The 25,850-nt window shown below is 36.5% G+C and overlaps 1 protein-coding gene across 7 annotated transcripts in view; it reads left to right on the top strand.

Annotated features, from left to right (window-relative positions):
- The window catches only part of EPHA6 (EPH receptor A6), a 946,574-nt gene that overhangs the window by 192,812 nt on the left and 727,912 nt on the right, over positions 1–25,850 (top strand). Inside the window, exon 4 of one of the 7 annotated variants that reach the window (XM_081572577.1) lies at positions 4,833–4,982. The exons of the other annotated variants lie outside the window; for them this stretch is intronic. Coding sequence (XP_081428703.1) covers positions 4,833–4,906 — 74 coding nt within the window. The 3' untranslated portion in view covers positions 4,907–4,982. Of the gene's footprint in view, positions 1–4,832; positions 4,983–25,850 lie in introns of those variants that run through there. 7 annotated transcript variants of the gene reach the window in all.

Below are 25,850 nucleotides of genomic sequence, written 5' to 3'. Positions count from 1 at the left end.
AACCTGAATGCAGGTCAGGAAGCAACAGTGAGAACTGGACGTGGAACAACAGACTGGTTCCAATTAGAAAAGGAGTACGTCAAGGCTGTATATTGTCACCCTGCTTATTTAACTTATATGCAGAGTACATTATGAGAAACACTGGGCTGGAAGAAGCACAAGCTAGAATCAAGATTGCCGGGAGAAATACCAGTAACCTCAGATATGCAGATGACACCACCCTTATGGCAGAAAGTGCAGAAGAACTAAAGATCCTCTTGATGAAAGTGAAAGAGGAGATTGAAAAAGTTGGCTTAAAGCTCAACATTCAGAAAACTAAGATCATGGCATCTGGTCCCATCATTTCATGGCAAATAGATGGGGAAACGGTGGAAACAGTGGCTGACTTTATTTTTCTGGGCTCCAAAATCGCTGCAGATGGTGAATGTAGCCATGAGATTAAAAGATTCTTACTCCTTGAAAGGAAAGTTATGACCAACCTAGGTAACATTTTAAAAAGCAGAGAGATTACTTTGTCAACAAAGGTCCATCTAGTCAAGGCTATGGTTTTTCCAGTGGTCATGTATGGATGTGAGAGTTGGACTATAAAGAAAGCTGAGCACAGAAGAATTGATGCTTTTGAACTGTAGTGTTGGAGAAGACTCTTGTGAGTCCTTTGGACTCCAAGGAGATCCAACCAGTCCATCCTAAGAGAAATTGGTCCTGGGTGTTCATTGGAAGGATTGATGTTGAAGTTGAAAGTCCAGTATTTTGGCCACCCAATGTGAAGAGCTGTCACATTTGAAAAGACCCTGATGTTGGGAAAGGTTGAAGGCAGGAGGAGAAGGGGATGACAGAGGATAAGATGGTTCGATGGCATCACCGACTCGATGGACATGAGTTTGGGTAAACTTCGAGTTGGTGATGGACAGGGAGGCCTGGCATGCTGCGGTTCAGTTCAGTTCAGTCGCTCAGTCGTGTCTGACTCTTTGCAGCCCCATGAATTGCAGCACGCCAGGCCTCCCTGTCCATCACCAACTCCTGGAGTTTACCCAAACCCATGTCCATCGAGTCAGTGATGCCATCCAACCATCTCATCCTCTGTCGTCCCCTTCTCCTCCTGCCCCCAATCCTTCTCAGCATCAGGGTCTTTTCCAATGAGTCAACTCTTCTCATGAGGTGGCCAAAGTATTGGAGTTTCAGCTTCAACATCAGTCCTTCCAATGAACACCCAGGACTGATCTCCTTCAGGATGGATGGTTCATGGGGTCTCAAAGAGTCAGACACGACTGAGCAACTGAACTCAACTGAACTGACCCTCTCTGAGTGTCTACACTGAAAGATGTGTATCTGTTACCATTAAAATAAACTCGGTCTGTGTGAATGTTTGCTTGTTTGCAAAGTGCATTCTTCGGCTTCATGAACAGAACTCAGTTTCCCGTTTCAAAACAGCAGGTGGAATAGTATAGAGATTATTTAAAAAGGATAATAAAGGAGAGGAAGAGCTCTGGCAGGCATTAAAATATATTAAAGAGAAGATATTCAAAATGTCTAGTAATTCCCAAAGAGAAATATTTATCAAGGGCACTGAGTACACAGGGGAAAATAAAGAGTACATTACATGAAACAGTTTAATCTATTGTAAAGTAGAGATCGCTGATTAATAGGAAGAATAAATGGATTATTTAATACCATGGTTTTTAAACTTTATAGGGATTGAGATTGGGGAGGGAGAGCAGCAATGATTTTAGAAGTCCCAGAAGAGTTACCTTCACCATTGAGGCCATCTTTCTTTAGAATGTGTGCATTTAGTCTCTAATTGTTTCACTTCACTTTCACTTTTGGGATCTATTTGGGGGCCAAAGTCCCATAGAATTTCTTGTTGCAGTAAAATGAAGCCTAAGGCAAACTTCTAACAAAAAAAAAGTTGTTTTGTAGAATGCAAATGAGTTAGAATTTTCATGAAAATTTACAACTGTGATGAAGCAATTTTTGAAAGAAGAAAAGTAAAAGAGAAACATGAAAATAAGGCGTCATTTTGGTATTAAACATGAATTTGATCAATCAGAGGAAAATCCTAGGTTATTTTTGACATTATTAAAGAAAAAAATGCTTGTGATAACTTGTTAAAGAACTGAGGTTTTTGAGGGCAGCTGAGTCTGTGGAGTCACCCTAGGAGATGTGGTTATTTTCTCCTCTTTCACTTCCTGTTGCAGATAATGAATTAATCTGTTCCTCTGTAGTAAAATAAAAAACAACCATAAGGCAGACTTTATTCAGAGGTACTACTGCAATGGAATTTCACAATAGCAGAGAGAAATTGAACTTAATTCTGAATACAACTATTAAACATGGGAATTTACAGCTATGGAGCATGGTGTGGGTCAATGGATGGAAAATTACTAAAACATAAGCTATAAGGGGGGGGTGCTGGCTAAACCAACCTGACAGGATTCTTTTTAGTGACAGATCGGGATGACCAGATACTACCTGGCACATGATGGAAGAGGAGAGATTGATCAGATGTTCAGTGTGGGGGATTCTCTCTAATTGAGCAAGATTCTTGCTAAAACTGGACTCTGCTGGAAAAGAGATAAGAGTTCAAGGTCAGGCCTGATTGAACAGAGGGTTCTGAAGAGCCTGACTAAAAGTTTGGTCAAGGAGAGAACTTTTGTCAGTATCATGTAACACTCTGTAGCTGGAATTAGTATTCTATACCCTGGTTGCCATTCTAACCCCTTTTTATAAATAAAATCTTTTAGAGCACAGAAAAATCCATTCATTAAGTACTGACTATCACTGCTTTCAAGGTGCAGTTGCAAAGTTGAGTAATTGCTTCAGAAACTCTATGGCCCATAAACCTACAGTATTTACTGTCTAGTCCTTTATGTATGGTGTAATATTCTTGGTAGACTTCTTTCCTATAGGCAAATTAATGTATCTATATAGCTGGGAAATAGAAATAAAATCATCAGGCTTATTCTTTTAAGCCTGTTATTAGTGTGTAACATTTCTACAATGAAACAGAACAAAAATTCTAGTGTAACTGTTTTCCTCACAAGTTACCTATATTTTAAATTCAGTCATTTATTAAAGCATCTGTGCTAAGAAATATGATTTCAGAAATGTTTAATAGAGGATTTCATAATGATCTGTTTGGGGAAGAAATTATTTTTATTAAAATATAGAAATACATGAGAGAAAAAAACAGATTAGTAATAAATGTAGGGTGTATGTGTGTATTTTATTAGAACAATTTTTTTTTTAAATGTTGGCTGTTTGCTGATCAGACCTTTTCAAGGACAGTCTTTATTAAATCTTTCACTGTGAAGCATCTTGACTAGTTGCCATGCTGGACACTGAAACTGTATTGGTTAAAAATTGGTGAGTTAATAGTTTATAGGCTTTGTGGAAAACTGTATAGAAGGGGCAAATGATAAGTAAAATTCAGATTGTCACTTAGACATTACAAGGAAACAGATTTTTATGTGAACCAAAATACTCAATTTCCAATAGGTCCCCATTTTTTTCCTCCCAAATTTCAGGTTATACTGCACTTTCAGCAATGTGAGATATGCTTTCATTAATGTGTGTCATAGGCTTAAGAAACATTTTATTGCATACCTACTGCATCCTGAACTACAGCTGAATTGCTATGAACGACCATGGCCCCTGCCACGCAATATACACAAAACTTGCCACACAATATTATTCAAGTAATTGTGCTGTTGATTTTGTGAAGGGATGTACATTCATATAGAGCCTAAAATTTTATATACTTTTCTCAGTATGTTATAAAGCATACTTAGAATGGGCATTTTGAAAAGATTCTCCAAGTTGTTGATAATCTTGACAAAAGTATATTTTTACAAAGATATTTCTAAAAAAGCTATATATTATCCCTTTTTAAGGTATAAATAAAAACCTTTATTTTCAGCTAAAATGACAGTTTCGTGTTGTAGAACATGTGTTGTGTAATGTTCTATGCATGCATAGGAGTTTTGGGGGGTATATTGTGTCCCACAGCCCCCTTTCAAATTTATTATTGCTGTATTTTGTTGTTCATTTATTTTTCTATTCCTTTTTCTTGTTGCTCCTCCCCCCACCATCTCCCTTCTTTATAACCTTTGAAAAAAATCAACTTAACCTGCATGGCGAATATTTTATCATTATTTTCATCTGTATTTGAAATATCTTAGACTGTTTACTAACTGACCAAACTGTCCTGTAGAATTGTGATTATACGATGCCACTTTTATTCTTGCCTTTTCATGCATCTAGATATGTAAGTCATTCATTACACTTTAGTTCAGTCAGTTCAGTCACTCAGTCATGTCCTACACTTTGCAACCTCATGGACTGCAGCATGCTAGGCTTCCCTGTCTATCACCAACCCCTGGAACTTGCTCAAACTCATGTCCATAGAGTCAGTGATGACATTACACTTAATCACAACTAAAAGAATGGGTTATTTAACACTAGCACCACCTGGGAAGCATTTTAGAAAACATCATTTGATATTTAATCTTAAAATATATTTTCTGCATTTCATTGTGAGCATTATCATCTCCTTCCTAAGGAGATTGTCTAGCTCATGGTATTCACTGTTTGAATAGTCTTGCTCTTTAAATAGAAGAGTTCTCCCATTCCGTTCCTTCCTCCCTCCCTCCCTCCAGCCTTTCTTCCTTACTTCCCTCCCTCTCTTTTGTTAATATTCTTTTAGAATTTGGAAAAGAATAATATATTTATATATATACTGAATCATTTTGCTGTGTACCTGAACTAACAGAATGTTGTGATTCAACTATTATTGTTTAGTTGCAAGTCTTAACTTATTTTGTGTGTGTGCTTAGTCACTCAGCCGTGTCCGACTCTTTGCGAGCACATGGAGGCTCCTCTGTCCATGGGATTTCCCAGGCAAGAATAGTGGAATGAATTGCCATTTCCTTCTCCAGGGGATCTTCCTGACCCAGGGATTGAACCCACGTCTCCTGCATTGGCAGGTGGGTTCTTTACTGCTGAACCAATTAGCTATACTATAGTATAAAAGAAAAAATTTTTAAAGGATCTTTTTTTTGTATATACCAGGTATCCTTAAGAAGAGGCTGTGATCTTTGAACCATAGATACTAGTGATGCTTATACAACTTAATGGTCTGCCTGCTAAATGGAAAAAAATATCATGTAACTCGTATGCCTACTAATGAAACATTGGAGAGAGTCTAGCATTGCATGTGAAATGTATCTTTAAATGAATATTATTTCAAAGGGATGATCAAAGTATCTAAGAATTCCTAAAGGAGATAGCAATGCTTTTTTGAGAGAATTTCCCTGGATGCAGTAACAATGAATGCCTATTAATTTACTGTCTTGTGGCCATAACGTAGTACTCCTTCATAAGAAATGTCTTAATTTTGCTGTGACAGCTTGACTTTTCCCAGATGGCCAGCATTTCAAAGTGTTTCATATATATATTCATAAGAAGGATGAAAGTGTTAATTCTAATTAAAATGAAGCCCAGTTTATTAGTAAGTCTAATGAAGCCTCCAAGGATAAGTAAATTAAACTGAAGATTATTGACATGAGTTTTATTATTGACGGAAAATGTAATAAATCATTGACTTTTGTTGGTCAACATTTTCACTCCTTTTCATATAAAATTATGAGTTAAGTTTAAGAGTTAAAAAAGAAAGTAACATTATACATCAGATGTAATGTAGAAGACAGGATTATTAGTTGAAAAAATATATATTGCAAAAAATGGAAAACCAAAGTATGTTAAACTGGAAAAATTAGTGCAAAGTTAAAAAAGTAAAATTATTTTTTCCAGCTCTCTCCAAACAGGAACCAAACCCAGCAATTTTTATCCAAAGCCATCTCTCTGAATATCAGTGTTTTTGACAGGAACCTGTGTTTTAAATTCTTTTCCCCTTCAGGTCTCATTTGTTTTGATCATTTGAAGTGGTTTTTCTCTTTTTTTCGCTTCCCATTCTTGTTTTTGTTTTTTGGTGCATTAAAAATGTATTGCCATCAAGAATGACTTGAGTTTTCAGAGATAAACACTTTGTTTTATAGATATTATCTCCTATAACTAATGTAAACATTCTCATTTCAGAAAATTAAAAAGTTCTAACAGAAAAAGTTATATTTTAAAAATATTTGTTTGTTTTAGAATAAAATGTATAAAATTTAGTTAAAAATCAGAAGACAAATATAAAATATAACATACAAAAACTGTACTTTAGAGCATGCAGTTTGTTAAATATTGATGTATATGTGGCTATGAAGCCATCGTCGTAATCAATATAACGAGCCTATCTATCATCCCCCAATATTTCCTCATGCACCTTTATCATTTCTTTTGGTTCTTTCTGTGACCAGCCACTAAGGCTCTTTGCATTTGTCTCTATGTTTAGTTCATATATTTAGAATTTTATATCTCAGGGATTATATACTATGCATTTTTCTACCTGGCCTCTTTAATTGCAGCATAATTATTTTGACATTTATTCATGTACTTGCATGTATCAATATTTTATTACTTCTTTGGACAAGTGCTAGGATTTTATTTAGATATAAGTTGTTTATCCATTCATTTATTGATGGGCATTTTGACTTTTTCCTGTTTTTATCCCTAAGTACTTCATATTTTTGTACCATTTGAAATTTGTCTTTCGATTTTGATTTCCAACTGTCGTAGAAATACAAATAATATTTGTATATTGGTATTGTATCTTGTAGCCTTCCTAAATTCACTCCTCATTCTAAAATGTTTTCATATATTTCATAGACATTTTTAGTTCATATTTTCACTTCATCTATGAATGAAGAAAGTTTTCTTCCTTTCCAAACTAGATTTTTTGTTATTTCCTTGTTTCATTGTACATATCCTCCAGTACAATGGTGAATAGAAATAATGAGAACAAACATTTTGCCTTGTTCTTTATATTGAAATGAAAGCAATCAAATTTTCACCATTAAATATGAAGCTAGTTACATTCCTGGGATAAACCATCCATTTTTAATGACTTAATGTTCTTTATTAATATGATTGCGTTTCATAAATCTGAAGAATTTAAAAGAATTTTTCCATCTTTGTACATGAGAGCTGTTGACCTGCAATTTTCTTTACTTGTAGTATTTTTTTCCACTTTCAGTATCAAAGTGATCCTGACATCATAAGATATGTTGGGTAGTAATTCCTACTTTTCAATATTTTGAAAATTTTTGTTCAGGATTGGTGTTACTTATTTTTTAAGTGTTTGATAGAATTCATTAGTAAAGTCATTTTTTGCCTGGACACTGAGTTTCCCTAACATGTATGTGCTGATCGTCACTCAACTAAGTACTCAACTAAGTACTAAGTAAGCCTTTTACGGATCTCAGAATATCCTATTGTTTTTTATTCAGTCTCCTCTACAGTAAAATGTGTATATGTGTGTATTATATTATACATAAACATTACATACTTATTACAGGCGTGCATGCTCAGTTGTGTCCGACTCTGTGCAACCCCAAGGATTGTTGCCCACCAGGCTCCTCTGTTCATGGAATCTCCAGGCAAGAATACTGGAGTGGGTTGCCATTCGCTTCTCCAGGGAATCTTCCCAACCCAGGGATCAGACCTATGTCTCCTGCAATGCAGGCAGATTCCTTACCACTTGAGCCACCAGGGAGCCCACATGCTTATTACTTATTATTATTTTTATTTTTCCTAATAAGTGTATGTCTATCATAATTAGTTACACCCTTGTTTTAATCTGCATAACTGTAGAAGAATGAGTATAGATTTGACATTTGAATATCGGTTTGGCAAATTGAATTATTGGCTCCAGTTCTTCACTCCTTGTATTCATTCTCTTTCCCTTGTAACTTTTCAGTTCTTTTCAATAAATGGCAAGTATTTTTCCTGACTTGCTGATTTTGGCCTCAACTTTATGACTTAATTTGGCCAGTAGGATAAAAGCCTAAGTTATTTGCATGTTTGGATCCTACCTCTCAAGAGACCTAGCTTTGTTTTTTGTTTATTCTGTTGTATCTCTGCCAGCATGATGGGAAGAGCTTTATTATTATTCAGTGGAGAAGACTGAGCCCAGACTGTAATGAGGAACCAAGTCTAGCCAGACCTGTAAACTGAAGCAGAGTTGCCTAGCCATATCTCGGCTAGGTCAGGTGATTTCAGCAAACTCCCAGAGTAAATTTTGTTGTTGTTGTTTAGTTGCTAAGTCATGTCCCACCCTTTGTGACCCCATGGGTTGTAGGCTGTCAGGCTCCTCTGTCCATGGGTTACCAGAATAAATACCAGGAGATTAAAAATATAGGCAGAGCTGAACCCACTTAGAATAACAAAATAATGCATACAAAAAGTTTACAAACCTGGTCTTTATCTCAAAATGACAAGATAACACATCCTGTAACCCTGGATAAGCTATAAAAATATATATTTTCTAGGTAAGTTCAGTTTATAAAAAACGTAAAATGGACAATACCTAAGTCCATGAAAGACCTGTCAAGAACGTGTGGCGTGGAAAGACAAAGCTATAACCATTAGTACTAACAAGAATAGGGAGCTAAGGATTATATTATTATGATCATCTTGTAGGAGTCATTAAGTAATACAGGGACTTACCTGCTGATTCAGTGGTTAAGACTTTGCCTTCCAATGCAGCATGCATTGGAGAAGGAAATGGCAGCTCACTCCAGTGTTCTTGCCTGTAGAATCCCAGGGACGGCGGAGCCCAGTGGGCTGCCGTCTATGGAGTCGCACAGAGTCGGAGACGACTGAAGCAACTTAGCAGCAGCAGCAGTGGGTATGGGTTCGATCCTTGATCAGGGAGCCCACATGCCTGTAGACAAACAACTAAAACATAAAACAGAAGTAATATCATAACAAGTTCAATAAAGACTTTAAAAATTGGCCACGTCAGAAAAGCCTTTAAAGAAAAGAGTAAGAAATGCATATTCTGTAGTATAGGTTCATGGGATAAATGCTCTGAGCAGAACACTGAAGAGGTTTCATGAGAGTTTAACACTGGTCCAATAACATAATGTCTAGGCATGTAGTTACTGCAAAAGGGGATCTGATGAAAGTATTAAAATCTATTTTTAGGGTTTGGGTATTTTTTTTCAATTTTATTTATGTAATTTGAATAATCTCCTTTCAAGTTTGTGCTTAAATGTGTCAACAAAGTGACAAAGCTTTTACTGCATTTTAATGAATCATAAATTTTATGTTAAAAACAAAACAAAAAAACTTCAGCCTAGATTTCTAATCTTGTGATTCCTTTCTAACTATTAGAATGAAGAGGCTTGCAGCCAGAGTGGGCAAGCCATATAACTGACACTTTTTTCTCATAATTCATAAGTTCTATAGGCCAGCCTTCAAAATTCATCCCAAATCTGTTCCTCCTCTTCATCACTATTAACTTCATAGTTCAAATCTAGAGTGGAATAGGCATGTTTAATCTTCAACAGTCCATTCTTCTGGGAATGATTGGTCTTGTTTTTATCTTCCATTGATTTCATGTTAACTTTAAAATAAAATCCCAATTCATAATGATGGCCCAGTAACCGCTCCCCCCAATTCCCTCTCGTTCTAGCTCTTGCCTGCCTCTACAACTTTATCTCCTACATTACAGAACTTCATGTGACTGTATTCCTACTTATATCCCTAAGTTTTTAGAGCTCTATAAACTTCCTTCTATAGGACCTTTGCATTAGTTGTTTACTGACATAAATACCTCCCTCTAAATTATTCTGCTAAGGTTGTCATAACAACATAGGATACACTTGGTGACTTAAACTGTAGAAAATTCTTTTCTCACAGTTCTAGAGGCTATAAGTCCAAAATCAAGGTGCCAGCAGTGTTGACTTCTCATGAGGACACTTTTTCTGGCTTGCAGATGGCCACATTCTTGCTGTGTCCTAAGATGGCTCGTCCTCTGTACATGTACACTACTAGTGTCTCTTCTCTTTCATAAGGACACCACACCCTTATGATCTCATTTAAATTCTGTAATCTTCTTTAAAGTCCTATCTCCAAATTTAGTCACACTGGGGGTTAGAGCTCTGTCCTGTGAATTGGCAAGGGCTATAATTTGTTCAATAACAGCTTCTCTCCCTTCCCTACCACTTAGATCATCACATGACCGATGGCATTTCATTATTCAGGTCTTACTTGAAGTATCACTTCTCTAGAGAGTTCTTCATAGACTGTAGTTTATCTCCAGTGTAATCTAACTTTCCTAACAAAGGTCTGTCTAGTCAAAGCTATGGTTTTTCCAGTAGTCATGTATGGATGTGAGAGTTGAACTATAAAGAAAGCTGAGCACCAAAGAATTGCTGCTTTTGAACTGTGGTATTAGAGAAGACTCAAGAGTCCCTTGGACTGCAAGGAGATCAAACCAGTCCTAAAGGAAATCAGTCCTGAATATTCTTTGGAAGAATTGATGCTGAAGCTGAACCTGCAATACTTGGGCCACCTAATGCAAAGAACTGACTCATTGGAAAAGACCCTGATGCTGGGAAAGATTGAAGGCAAAAGGAGAAGGGGATGATAGAAAATGAACATGATGGGAGCATGTTTGGGATGGGGTTGGTAAATAGTTTTGCAGTATTAGGTAGCTGTTCGCACAGAGTCGGACATGACTGAAGCGACTTAGCAGCAGCAGCAGACATTCAGCTAGTGGGGACACCTCTCATTACTCATAACTAAATTCCTGCCTAAAATTAGCAGCTCAGCTTAAGCCAAGGAACCCTATTCATATACATCCCACCCAAGGAAAGATCATATTCTAGCTTCATCAAAGAATAGGAAGATAGGTTACTCGTACTTCTTATCTCAGCACTGCCATCTCTCTAGTCTAGTCATTGTTTCCATGCCTGGGCAATATTAAACTATGGATCCAAAGGCTCACCAACTTCACAGAAGACAGAATAGGTCTCATTTGATAAACTTGAGGGAATATTTTAGGCAACCTTAAATTTATGAGGGATTTGTTTGACTGCCTCACTTCATATTACCCCCAAAGACTATTCTCTCTCATCACTCATTATTGCTATAAGAACTGGAAACACTGAAACTGGTGAATCATAACAAACCATTCCTTGAGTTCACTGTCTCTAACAGGTGGAGTCTGTGAATTAGGAGCATAGATTCCTAGCAGTGGTTATGTTCTACTCGGGCTTTCCTTGAAATTTGTGATTTTGGGAAAATTCCCATTTAATATTCAATTACAGTAGCATTTTATTGCATAATATGCTTTACAGTCTATATCTTACATAAAATGGGTATTCTTTTCTACTTTTTCTCATTTTCTATTTCTCTCTTGTAGTTAGTTATTCCTACTTTCAAGTTTTGTAAGATTAAGTTACATAAAATATTTTCACATTTATTCCAATTGTAGCATTTAAATTTACATATTAAATATTTAAATGTTTAAATTTAAAGTATAATTTTGGTTTACTTTTACACCTATTTTTTTCAAATCTGAGTTTCTTTCCCACAAGGGATTCGTCATGATCAGGACACTACTTATACTTTAAGGACTTTCTTCTTATATTATTTACTTTCATTTTCATAATCTGCCTTCTAAAATCTATTTTGCATGTTCTGATTTTACTACTATATATTAACTTGATAAGACTATTTCTAGTTGAAAACTCTGTTTTTTTATTCTTTAATCCAAATATTCACAAATCTGAAAAATAGGTTTATTATATTTTAAATATTCACTTTGGTTTATTAGACTCTGTTTGGATTAAGGGTTATGGAATCTGGCCAGGCCTTTTTACCTGAGAATCAAGAGTCATTCTCTGGGGAAGATCAAACCTATTCACTGCCTTGAAAGATCGACTGTCTATACTATTCACCAGATTTCAGATATAAGCAAATAAGACTAAAAGCTATTGTCAGGGAAAATATATTTTTAAATTTTATATTATATAAACATTTGAAGTAAATTCTTAAGTTTTTAAAAAATACCATTTTATAATGTTTCTTTTAAAATTGTTTTCTGCTTATATTCATTCTGATAAAAAATCCTCAAGTAGATAAATATCCCATTTTCTCTCTAAGGAGCTGCAATATTCAATTATGCATAAAGACAAATATCAGACTGAATAAAGAATTATCTGTAAGATTAGCAGGATGACTCTATTGCAACATTTACACTTCATACCCTGGAATTGATTTTTTATGCATTTTAATGGAGGCATTATTTTACATTCGAGTATGTTACATAGGAAAGTAAAATGTCAAAGCTTATCCCTCTAAGAGTTCACAGTCTCTCCTCTCTCTCTGTTTTACTTAGAGGAGTTCTCTTATGAGAATATCTGGTGGTCAGTTCATTCCTCATTCTTTTAGAACAAATATTTGCATATCAAAGCCAGGTAACAAATAAACATCCTTTATAATGATCCCATCTGCTGCTTTCTTCCCACTGAGACCTGGTGTAGGAAAAAAGACAGGAGATTGAACAAGACAGATTAATGTTTCACCTGTACATCAGTATTTTTTTTTTTCAAATAGGCCAATACACACATACTTTCCATGTGTTTAATATCTACTTCTTTGAAACCGTTAGAGCCAAAATAAAGTATTGATCCTAACTGGGGAAAGAGTGATAGGTGTGATTTCTTGTTGTTTTGTTAAGTCCGTAAGTTGTGTTCAACTCTTTGCAACCCCATGTTCTGCAGCATGCCAGGGTCCATGTGCCTTTTTGTCTCCAGGAGTTTGCCCAAGTTGATGTCCATTTAATCAGTGATTCAATCCAACCATCTGATTGTGTGTGTGAGGTAATTCAGTTCAGTTCACTTCAGTCATTCAGTCATGTCCAACTCTTGGTGACCCCATGAGCTGCAGCATGCCAGCCTTCCCTGTCCATCATCAACTCCCACAGCTTGTTCAAACACATGTCCATCAAATCAGTGATGCCATTGAACCATCTCATGCTCTGTCGTCCCCTTCTCCTCCTACCTTCAATCTTGCCCAGCATCAGGGTCTTTTCCAATGAGTCAGTTCTTCACATCAGGTGGCCAAAGTATTGGAGCTTCAGCTTCATCATCAGTCCTTCCAATGAATCTTCAGGACTGATTTTCTTTAAGATTGACTGGTTTGATCTTCTTGCCGTTGCAAAGGACTTTCAAGAGCCTTCTCCAACATCACAGTCAAAAAGCATCAATGCTTCAGTGCTCAGCTTTCTTTACAGTCCAACTCTCACATCCATACATGACTACTGGAAAAACCATAGCCTTGACTAGATGGACCTTTGTTGGCAAAGTAATGTCTCTGCTTTTTAATATGCTGTCTAGGGTGGTCTTAGCTTTTCTTTGAAGGAGCATACGTCTTTTAATTTCGTGGCTGCAGTTGCCATCTCCAGTGATTTAGGAGTGCAAGAAAATAAAGTCTATCACTATTTCCATTCTTTCCCCATCTATTTGCCATGAAGTGATGGGACCAATGCCATGGTCTTTGTTTTCTGAATGTTGAGTTTTAAGCCAACTTTTTCATTCTCCTCTTTCACTTTCATCAAGAAGCTGTTTAATTCTTCTTTGCTTTCTGCCATAAGGGTGGTATCATCTGCATATCTTAGGTTATTGTTATTTCTCCCGGTAATCTTGATTCCAGCCTGTGTTTCATCCAGCCAGGCATTTCAGGTGATGTACTCTGAAGATGAGTTAAATAAACAGGTTGACAATATACAGCCTTGATGTACTCCTTTCTAGATTTGGAACCAGTCTGTGATTCCATGTCCAGTTCTAACTGTTGCATCTTGACCTGCATAAAGATTTCTCAGGAGGCAGGTCAGGTGGTCTGATATTCCCATCTCTTTAAGTATTTTCCACAGTTTATTGTGATTCACACAGTCAAAGGCTTTGGCATAGTCAATAAAGCAGAAGTAGATGTTTTTCTGGAACTCTCTTGCTTTTTCAATGATCCAACTTCTGTTGTCAATTTGATCTCTCATTCCTGTGCCTTTTTAAAATCCTGCTTAAACATCTGGAAGTTCATGGTTCATGTACTGTTGAAGCCTGGCTTGGAGAATTTTCAGCATTACTTTGCTAGCGTCAAGGCTGTATATTGCCACCCTGCTTATTTAACTTATATGCAGAGTACATCATGAGAAACACTGGGCTGGAGGAAGCACAAGCTGGAATCAAGATTGCCAGGAGAAATATCAATAACCTCAGATATGCAGATGACACCACCCTTATGGCAGAAAGTGAAGAACTAAAGAGCCTCTTGATGAAAGTGAAAGAGGAGAGTGAAAAAGTTGGCTTAAAGCTCAACATTCAGAAAACTAAGATCATGGCATCTGGTCCCATCACTTCTTGGCAAATAGATGGGGAAACAGTGGAAACAGTGTCAGACTTTATTTTTGGGGGCTCCAAAATCACTGCAGATGGTGATTGCAGCCATGAAATTAAAAGATGCTTACTCCTTGGAAGGAAAGTTATGACCAACCTAGACAGCATATTAAAAAGCAGAGACATTACCTTGCTGGCAAAGGTCCATCTAGTCAAGGCTATGGTTTTTCCAGTGATCATGTATGGATGTGAGAGTTGGACTGTAAAGACAGCTGAGCACCGAAGAATTGATTCTTTTGAACTGTGGTGTTGAAAAAGACTCTTGAGAGTCCTTGTACTGCAAGGAGATCCAACCAGTCCATCCTATAGGAGATCAGTCCTGGGTGTTCATTGGAAGGAGTGATGTTGAAGCTGAAACTCCAGTCCTTTGGCCACCTGATGCAAAGAGCTGCCTCATTTGAAAAGACCTTGATGCTGGGAAAGATTGAGGGCAGGAGGAGAAGGGGACTACAGAGGATGAGATGGTTCGATGGCATCACCGACTCAATGGACATGGGTTTGGGTGGACTCCTGGAGTTGATGATGGACAGGGAGGCTTGGAGTGCTGCGGTTCATGGAGTAGCAAAGAGTCGGACACAACTGAGCGACTGAACTGAACTGAACTGAACTTGCTAGCATGTGCTGCTGCTGCGGCTAAGTCACTTCAGTCGTGTCAGACTCTGTGCGACCCCATAGACGGCAGCCCACCATCTCCCCTGTCCCTGGATTCTCCAGGGAAAAACACCAGAGTGGGTTGCCATTTCCTTCTCCAATGCGTGAAAGTGAAGTTGCTCAGTATTGTCCGACTCTTAGCAACCCCTTGGACTGCAGCCTACCAGGCTCCTCAGTCCATGGGATTTTCCAGGCAAGAGTACTGGAGTGGGTTGCCATTGCTTTCTCCGTGCTAGGGTGTGAGATGAGTGCAATTGTGTGGTAGTTTGAATATTCTTTGACATTTGCCTTTCTTTGGGATTGGAATGAAAACTGACCTTTTCCAGCCCTATGGGCTCTGCTGTGTTTTCCATATTTGCTTGCATATTGAGCACAGCACTCTCACAGCATCATCTTTTAGGATTTGAAATAGCTCAACTGGAATTACATCACTTCCACTATCTTTGTTCATAGTGATGCTTCCTAAGGCCCACTTAAGGCCTTAGGGCCTTAAGGCCCACTTAACTTCGCATTTCAGGATGTCTGGCCCTAGGTGAGTGATCACACCATCGTGGTTATCTGGTTCATGAAGATCTTTTTTTGTATAGTTCTGTGTATCCTGCCTCCTCTTCTTAATATCTTCTGCTTCTGTTAGGTGCGTACTGTTTGTCTCCTTTATTGTGCCCATCTTTGCATGAAGTGTTCCCTTGGTATCTCTTATTTTCTTGAAGAGATCTCTAGTCTTTCCCATTCTATTGCTTTTCTCTGTTTCTTTGCATTGGTCACTGAGGAAGGCTTTCTTCTCTTTCCTTGCTGTTCTTTGGAATTCTACATTCAAATTGTTGAATATAGTATCTGGCAATAATGAGAGCTCAATAAAAAATGTTTCTTTTGTTTTCTTTAATTTGTGTTGTGGTCACCATGCACATCAACGTAGGAAATTATAGTTGTGATTACCTAAACTTTCAAAAGAATTATCTGTGCTACAGTAGTTGGCTGTATTCTCTCCCTCTTCAAAGAAAATTGAAATACGGATTTTTTTTCAGAAATGACTACTGTGCTCTTAATTAAATATAATTCCTAAAAGAGCTTTAAAATGATGAGTTTTCAGTTAACAAAAGTGGAAAATCATTTTAATGTGTTATTATTAGTAAGGTTATTTTAATAGGTACTGTATACCTAGAACCAGTTTGTTTGGCAATTTATGTAACCACCTCTTTGATATCTTGCCATAATCCAGAGTTAGAGCCATAGAACATTTGTAATCCTACTACTTCTGTAACCCCTTCCAATCTTTTAGCATCTTTTCCTCCCTCTCCTTATCATTGTATATTCTCCTAACCTCATTCCCTCTCCAGGCTATCTAGTATATTCTTTTCAGTACATCTGGCCTCTTCTTAGAGCTTCAGTGTAGTTCCAAATTATTGCCTTATAAATTACCATGATAAATTTATTTTAGTGAAGAATTTTAAGCAAGCTAGCTATCTTATAGTCAAGGAATGAATTAGGAAAGTCTCCAGTAGATGAAATATTATGGTTAGGCTAAAATTTAAGAAGTAGAAACAATAGAAAATTGTGTAAACTATAGATATGACTTCATAATTCTCATATATATTATTTGTTGTTATGAGAATATTATGGGAGTTTTCCCATCTTATTAAATTTTGGAATTGTGGTTTGTGTGTGTAATTTTTTAAGAAAAGCATGTGTGCATTAATTAACATCAAAAAATATGATGTAGTCAATTCAGATACAAAAAGCTAGAGAATACTGATGAACTGCACTTACTGGGTTACCCCTATTATAAAAGTATGCAAAGTAGAAGGAGGGACTGAGAAACTTTGGAGAAAAGAGGTTTTTAGGAATGTGGCAATACTTCAGGTCAGGAATGTGGAAAATCCTGAGCCAGGATTTTCCTGTGAGGAGGCTGTTGCTGACTCAGCAGTTTTAGAAGGGGTGATATGAATTGGCTTAGGAGAGAACAGTTTATTGTTTTTACTCTGTACACTTTTTTATTGAAGTTGCAATCACTACAGTGATTGTAGTTAAGTGTTCTATGTATACATGGTTGTTAAACAGATCATTCTACATTGGAAAAAACTTGTAGATAATTATGTGGATAAAATTTAATCTAGGAAAAATTGAAATACTTAATTTTGATGGTGTAGGTGAAGGATAATCAATCTATGACTACAATTAAGCAATGAAGTAACATTCTGAATTTATCACGACATGTATGATAGATCTTTAAGAAAATTCCAGAAGCAATACTTAAGACAAACTGTTTAAAGATCACTAGTAAGATAACAAAAACATTCGGGTTTTAATCATAAAAAGCAGTAGTGATATGATGATGTTTGATTGGATAGAGTATCATAATGCTGACCATGTTTTACATAAAATTGAACAATTTCTTAACTCAATAACTAAAATAAAAGTTGGCATGGGATGTTAATTCAGATACCACCCCCCACAAAGCAAACAAACAAACAAAGCTTAATTCCTGAAATGTAAGACAAATGAAAATCCTAAATTCTTTATAACAGAAATGGCAGTGAGGTTCAATAAGGCGTCTTTAGAAAAGAGCCGTATATCAGAGCTGCATAATTCCAAGAATGCATGAAATATTCTATTATGCCTAGTGACCTCCCAAAATTAATTATAACACTTGTCTTTTGAGGTAATAAAAATCTTGATGATAAAAATACACACACACACACACACACACACACACAAGTGTCTTGTGGTTTTATAAGTCAAATGACATTTTTTAAGAATTATTATGAAGTAAAACCAAAGACAAACAAACTTTGACTTTGGATTTAAGGGTGTTCAACTTAGTTGTTGTCTAATTCATTTTTACCACATTTCTGTTAGGTAGGAAGTTAGGCTTGAGCAAGGAGGGGTGACCTAGCTGAAAAGGATGTACACTGGCTGATCTCTAGACCCCACCCCAGAAACACCCCAGTGATACCTAGGAGAGCTCACAGATATGCAACAAGATAACCACAGAGACATGATGCATAGCTGTGTCCTCAAGTGACCTTAGGCAGCCAGGGGCCAATTGTTGTTGTTTTTTAGTCACTCAGTTGTGTCTGACTCTTTGCAAACCCATAGACTGTAGCCCAGGAGGCTCCTCCTGGGATTTACCAGGCAAGTGGAATGGGTTAGCTATTTCCTTCTCCCAGCTATCTTCCTGACCCAGAAGTAGAACCTGCCTCTCCTCCACTGGCAGCCAGATTCTTCCCAACTGACCCACCAAAGAAGCCCCCAGGAGACCACTGCTGCTGCTACTGCTAAGTCGCTTCAGTCGTGTCCAACTCTGTGCGACCCCATAGATGGCAGCCCACCAGGGTCCGCCGTCCCTGGGATTCTCCAGGCAAGAACACTGGGGTGGGTTGTCATTTCCTTCTCCAATGCATGAAAGTGAAAATTGAAACTGAAGTCGCTCAGTCGTGTCCGACTCTTAGCGACCCCATGGACTGCAGCCTACCAGACTCCTCCGTCCATGGGATTTTCCAGGCAAGAGTACTGGAGTGGGGTGCCATTGCCTTCTCCGCAGGAGACTATTAAGGGTTCATAAATATTCTGTACGTACATACATGTGATTATAATAGACTGAATTACGGGAAAGTCATGTACAATACAGCCTGTTTTTGTAACTTGCAGCTGTCAATCAAAACTGGCAGTCCACGCCCACCTAGATGAATATGTAAAAGCCCTGTCTTGAAAACCCTTGTACTTCTTCATTCCTGTTGCTGGTGCCTCTCTTGGCTTGACCCAGCTCTCCCTTAAGGTGCTCTTTTTGTTCTTTCATCCATAAACTTGTTTTTGCCATAGGTAAGACCTCAGATTCTTCTTTGTGTCCTTATAAAGAACCAAGGCCCACAAAGAAGGTCTGCTTTGACCCTTCCCACATCTGGTAACAATTCTCTCCCTCTGTATCACACACTAAGATTGTATTCTAAGACTACATTCTTATCCCTCTGCATTGCTACTTTAAAAAAAGAAAAAAAGCAACACTTTCTTGTAAAAGTTTCAGTGTGATTATTATTTTCTCAACTGGCATAATCAAATTGTTCCTATTGTTAAAAATTAAACTATAATTCAGAAATGAATTATATTTGTTTAATGTTTGTGTGAAAAAGATCTCTGATCCTAGTGATGAGTTTTTTACTTCCTGACCTCTAATGAGATGTTAATGTGAACAGATATAGCAAACTAAATTCTACTTTTTTTCCTTGGGGAGAGTTTTTCAGTCTTTGTAATTATCAGTGCTATGACTATCCATTATCACAACCTCAATAATTTTATCTTTTACAGACTTAATATATAAAACTATTTGTTGTCCATGAAAACACTTTATTACAATGTGAATGGTTCATCCAATTCTCTAAATAGAAGATTCAGTTTCTATTAAAGTTTCTTTTAATTTCTGCATCAGCAAATGTGTTTTTTCAAAAGCATTATTCCTTGCTGGGGGTTACCTCCTGCAATAAATTGTAGTTTTAAAACATGTAGAATTCAGTTGTGTCTGAACAGATAGCTTTGCCTTTACCTTGATTGCTTAAAATCTTCCAGGTTTAGCTTTAATAGTAGTAGACTACCTATATCAGTTGTTTTCAAACTAACATGGTAAAAATTGTTCAGTCGTGTCTGCCTCTTTGCGACCCCATTTACTGTGGCCTGCCAGGCTCCTCTGTCCATGGATTCTCTAGGCAAGAATACTGGACTGGGTAGCCGTTCCCTTCTCCAGGGAATCTTCCTGACCCAGGGATCAAACCCAGGTCTCCCACATGCAGGCAGATTCTTTGCAATCTGAGCTGCCAGGGAAGCCCTCAAAGTAATGTAAGCAGGCTACTAAAAGTAATGTGTGTGCATGTGCCTCTTTTCTATTCCGAGTACTGATTTGGTGTTCTAAATCAAATTGTTTATGGAAATATGTAAAACAGATGTAGAATCCTTTTACTTCACTTTGAACTTTTCTGGTACCTCAGATCAACTTAGGTTATTCAAAATGAAGTTTGAAAACTTCCTTGACCACTGTTGTATTGTGTAAGTGTTAAAAATTCTTTTCAAAGAGATAAAATTGTAGCCATAGTACCCCATGCTATTATATCTTCACAATGTAATACCAAACTACTTGGGACAATTTAAGAATAAATGTAAATCCCATGCATTACTGTTAGCACCATGTTCCTTGTTTTGCTCTCAATTAAGATTTAGTTTCTACAAAATCCTTTCAGATACAAGTGGAATTCTTTGAGAAATAAGCAAAAACAATCTTTACATAGGATATTGCTGTAGATCAAAAGCACTCCAATTTTCCCTCAAAGATGAGCACATATACCAGCAGTTTTCACCGTTATTTTGTCTTATCCTTCCCAGGTTGCTTTTCCCTCTGCCTTTCTTTTCTCTTCTTTTTTTCTTATGATTAGAGAGAGCACCTTACCTTTTCAGCAATTCAAGTCCCTCAGCAGGATGCTTTGCAGATAAAATTTCTCTTTTGTATAGAATGCACAGTTGAGAAGTAAGCTCTAGTGGTATATAACTTTTATAGCCACTAAGACTTTTTACAGGTTGCCCTTTTAGCATTCTTTTCTCTATTAATATCTCCCCAAGCATATTTTGAACCAGTGATATGCCTCTTCTAGTATCATGTTACTTTTTCCTTGATTCTTTGATATTTAATATCTGATTCATGTGTCTAGAAATCTGTGATAACTGCCCCTTAAGATTGCATTTTAAAAAGCAGTGGTTGTCTTTAAAGGGATGGATTGTGCCATAATGATAAACATCTTTTTTATGTATAGTTCTATTGTTGGGGATTTAGCCTTCAAAATTACAGGATTTTTGTAGCATATTCCATATTCTAAAATAGTTTTCTTTATATTCTCAACTTTTTATCTGTAAAGATGGATATTTCTTTGTTTTTTGTCAGGGATTTCTCCCTTTAGTATTATATCTCTTTTTCCCTTGCTATGTATCTGAATTTTCCATTTGTTAAAACAAGATATGTGATAGTATTTTGATTTCATCCTTATTATATTCTCATAATTACAATGACTTTAAAAATACAGTGCGGATTATGTCACTTTTATCACTTTTTGAGATATTTTTGTTTTATTTTTCTCCCATTAGACTTTTGTCCTAGAAATGGAGTCTTTTTGTTATAAACAGAATCAGGTGCATTAATTAATTTTGCCAGTGACATTGATTAGTAACGCCTAGTGTCAGACTGACTTGCATTCAAGTGACTTTACTTTCACTTTTCACTTTCGTGCATTGGAGAAGAAAATGGCAACCCACTCCAGTGTTCTTGCCTAGAGAATCCCAGGGACAGGGGAGCCCGGTGGGCTGCCGTCTATGGGGTCACACAGAGTCGGACACGACTGAAGCGACTTAGCAGCAGCAGCAGCAGCAGATATACTACTTCCCAGTTTATGACCTTGAGCAAGACAAAAATTTGGTTATTTAGTTTTTCATCTATTTGATAAGAATAGCAATAGTATGTAACCTATTAGGTTATAGAGAGTATTAAATATGAAATACTTTAAAAGATTTCAGCATAATTGCACTTATATAGTAAACAACAAATGGATGCTACCTAGTTTTATTTCCATTATTAATATAATTCTATTCATGATGAGCAAAACAAGATAATTAAAAACTGACTCATGAGTGTTTTTATGTTTTAATATTTTTGTGATTTCCTTACCTAACTTACAAAGATGTCAATGGAAGGAAGTAATGTTTCTGTTCCCCAGCTTGGAGGTTCTTCTATTCTTTAGGATTCTCTTTGCATGTACAAAGCAGGACTCAATGGATAAAAGACTTGGTTTTGGTGTGAAAGCCCTGGATTCTATTTAGGGCAGTACCTTGTGCTTGCATTTTCTCTTGAACTAATGATTTAAGATATGTGATTCATGTGCCATGAAGATATCACTTCATGGCAAATAGATAGGGAAACAATGGAAACAGTGACAGACTTTCTTTTCTTGGGCTCCAAAATCACTGCGTATGGTGACTGCAGCCACGAAATTAAAAGACGCTTACTCCTTGGAAGAAAAGCTATGACAAACCTAGACAGCGTATTAAAAAGCAGAGACATTACTTGCCAACAAAGATCCGTATAGTCAAAGCTATGGTTTTTTCCAGTACGCATGTATAGATGTTAGAGTTGGACCATAAATAAGGCTGAGCACCAAAGAATTGATCCTTGTGAACTGTGGTGTTGGAGAAAGCTTTTGAGAGTCTCTTTGACTGCAAGGAGATCAAACCAATGCATCCTAAAGGAAATCAACCCTGAATATTCATTGGAAGGACTGATGCTGAAGCTGAAACTCCAATAAGAAGTGCAGATGTTTAGTAATTAGATATGTGCCCTGCTTACAAATAAGTCATTCAGATTAAAAAAAAAAAAAGTTACCTCTGTTAATGGCTGTCTTTCTGGGCCCACTATCTAAATAATTTTAGATAGTTAAGGAAGAGGCAGAAGTTCTCTGCTAGGTCTTAATTGACTTCAACTCAAAATAATTCACATGCCAAGGTGACACATTTGTGAATGGGATATTTTTCTCCCCTTCAGCCTCCAATGTGGAGATGTCAATAAGCAAAACATTTGATTTTGTTCATAAGCAATTAAAACTATGGTAGATTTAAAACAATATACTTAAGTAAACTAAACACTAGATAGCTTAACCAAATATGTTAAAGTACCCACTGTCTACCTGAAGTCTGCTAGTTACTAAGAAAAAAAATTGATAACACAAACGGTTCCTACCTTCAAGGATCTTATATTTCCATAGGGTAATTATACACACACATGACATACATCCACTCTTTCCTATAAATCTCAGTGACTTAAACATTACTGTGAAGATTAAAAGTATGAAATAGAGAATAACTAGAGGTCTAACCTTGGGAGCAGTTAAGAAAGACTTCCTTGAACATGTGCCAGTTTGCCTGAAACTTGAAGAATGTGAGGGGTCTGTTAACGGAGTTTATTAGTGGAGAAAAAGTCATCACGTGCAGAGGCCTTTAGACAGGATATTTTTGACTTTTCCAAGAGAACACTGATCTGTCAGGAGTGTATGAAGTAATTGTGTGAGTCAAAGAGAAAGTTGAAAGGATAAGAGAGAGTGAGATCACACAGGATTTATATGTGATGCTAAGAAGTTTGGATTTTGTTCTGAGTGCAATGGGAAATGACTGTAGGGTTGTAAATGGCGGGGGAGGGAGGAGTGATATGTTTTGATGAAAGGATAGTGGATTATAAGAGACAAGAAGGGATTCAGGGAAACCAGTTAGACTGGATGAGGTATCATATTGGATAGGAACCAGGTAGTGGCAGTAGAGAAAAGAGATATTTCTGAGATAGTTTTTACAGATGATTAAATTTAATAGTTACAAGGTGGAGAGTAGAGTTTGCAGGTAGATTTGAATATTAGGTAAGGGGAGAATATGGGAGAAGTCAAGTATATGATGGCAAAAGGTAGTGGAAAAAATTGATTTTAGGAGAAAAGTTAATTGTGAGCATGTTAAATATGAGACTGTACTAAGACAATAAAATGGAGATAAGGAATTGTCTGTAACACTCTATATGTGTGGGAGATTTTTATCTAATAGTCAACAACATAGAGATAGTCTTTAAAATGCAGGAATTGATGTGCTCAGTTGGTGAGAGAGAATAGGGAAGGTGAAGATGGCCTAGTTTACAATTAGAAGGATTTAATTGTAAGAAGACTGAGGAAGACTGAAAAGGGAGAGTTAGTGAAGAAAGAGAGTGGTCATACTGGAGTGTATGAAGAGAAAAAAAAAATCAAGCATGTTTATGCTGAGTGATGAAAAAGTCAATTAAAATGATATTTGGGGATAGATGGTCCATTAGAATTTGCAACTTACAGGATTCAGTCAGATGACCCTAAAATAAAATTGAGGGAGTGAGGAGTGATAGAGAAACTACTTGGTTGTAATAGACTGAAGAATGAATGGGAGATGAGGAAGTAAAGATGACATCAATAGAAAAATTATGGAAAAGAAGAGAAATAATTAATTGAAATAGACTATAAGATTCATGGAAACATTTACTTTTAAATGAGATGCTAGAATATTATGAGTGTATGTTTTTTTTTATTTCAAAAATTTCTCAGTTTTGAGCATTTTTCTTCTAGATTTGAGTCTCAAATATCCTCAAAAAATTAGATGGATTTTAAAGGCATGTTTACAGCAACCTTACACGTAGCAGATAGTAAAGAGTTAAGAAAAAATGTGGCAGCCGTTTGCTAGAAGTTTATAGCTTTAGATCCTGGCTGTTTTCTCGCAGCCAGGGAACATTTTATTTTGAAGTAAGCAGTTAGGCAGTAAGTCCTTGTAATATAATTGGATACTGAACAAATTAGAGCCTCAGAGTGAATCCTGGTAACCTTTACACTACTAAGTTCAATAAAACTGCAAAAGACAATGAAGAGACAACATGACTTAGAAAAAAGCAGGAGAACAACTCAAAACTTATCTATGAGCCTGCGGTTTGAGATATACTATAGGCTCCAGCCAGAAGAACTGTAGTTAAAATGAGAACCAATATGATAATAATGGTGATGCTATTTATTGCAAGTATGTACATTTGTCAGTACTGAATTCTCGGATGTCCGCTTGGAATTGAATTTGGGCATGCTCACCTCTTATGGCCTTTATTTAATGTAATTTTCAGATACTATCCATTTAGGTCTCAAGTCTCCAACAGCATGGGGAGATACTAGTTAAAATATACTCATCTAATATTTTGCAATGGGAATTCTAATAAGGACTTTGAATCAATATCCTAAATATAGAACACATTTTATAACATAAAACTGCTTTATTTTGTCTGAGATTTTATATCAAAATAAGTTGTTAAAGTAAGAAAAAACTAAAGATAATAGCTCCTGATTAAGGTGTGAAAGCCATTTTCAATTTACCATAGCCTTTGCTCTTAAGGATGGAAAAGCTTGTTATGAATTCTTCATGTTATGAGACTTGAATTCCTTTGAGTGTTTTCTGTTTTATTACTTTGACTCTCTTTCTCTGATCAATCTCAATTGATTTTAACATAGCAATAATGATCCAAGGACTCTCGTTCTCCCTTGAGATGATTCCTGAAGTAAAATAATGCAAAACTTTGACTATATCAAATCCTTCAAAGATAATTTATTTTATAAACAATACCATCAGAGAAATGATGCAGTTGTTTATGATGGGAGTGGGGAAGTTAAATCCACCATTTCTTCCGAGTCTTACCTGTATTTTATGTATGTCCATGGATTCAAAATTTTACATTTCATTGATACATATATTACATCTATGATGTTTAGAATATAATGCTGGCACTTTTGAAAGGAATATCATACCAGGGGACGTGTTTATGTACAAATTTTAATAGACTTTATTCAGAGAACTTCTTCATTTTCTTTTCTTCCCTCGCTAATTTCTTCTTGTTTCTATTTTTACTTGTTTGCAAAAGCTTGAAATAAATTACCATACTGTCTTTAGTTTCTTTTGTTTTCTCTGTGCCAAGAATTCTTAGGCAAAATCATCCAAATAGTTGGTCCCACCACTTCTGGGTTACCTTCCTCATTGGTCTTTACGTTCCTCCAATATTCTATTCATACCTCCTTTTAGAGCATTTATCCGTATGTTTGTATTACAATTGCCACATGATCATAATCTAACTCCTTGAAATCAGATACCCTCCCTAGCTCTTGCCAATCTTTGTCCTTCTGATTTAATACCTGGGGTGGCAAATGGAACAGAATTTTGAGTATATTGGATATTACTCTTGGAAGCACTGGCTGCTCTTTTGCAATGATATATGTGTAATTATGTGAGGTGAATTAT

Source organism: Giraffa tippelskirchi, chromosome 2 (assembly GCF_054371585.1).
Source record: "Giraffa tippelskirchi isolate mGirTip1 chromosome 2, T2T-mGirTip1v1.2.pri, whole genome shotgun sequence".
NCBI lineage: Eukaryota > Metazoa > Chordata > Mammalia > Artiodactyla > Giraffidae > Giraffa > Giraffa tippelskirchi.
The sequence above is the reverse complement of the archived record's forward strand: the minus strand, read 5'-3'. Positions and strand labels throughout refer to the sequence as shown.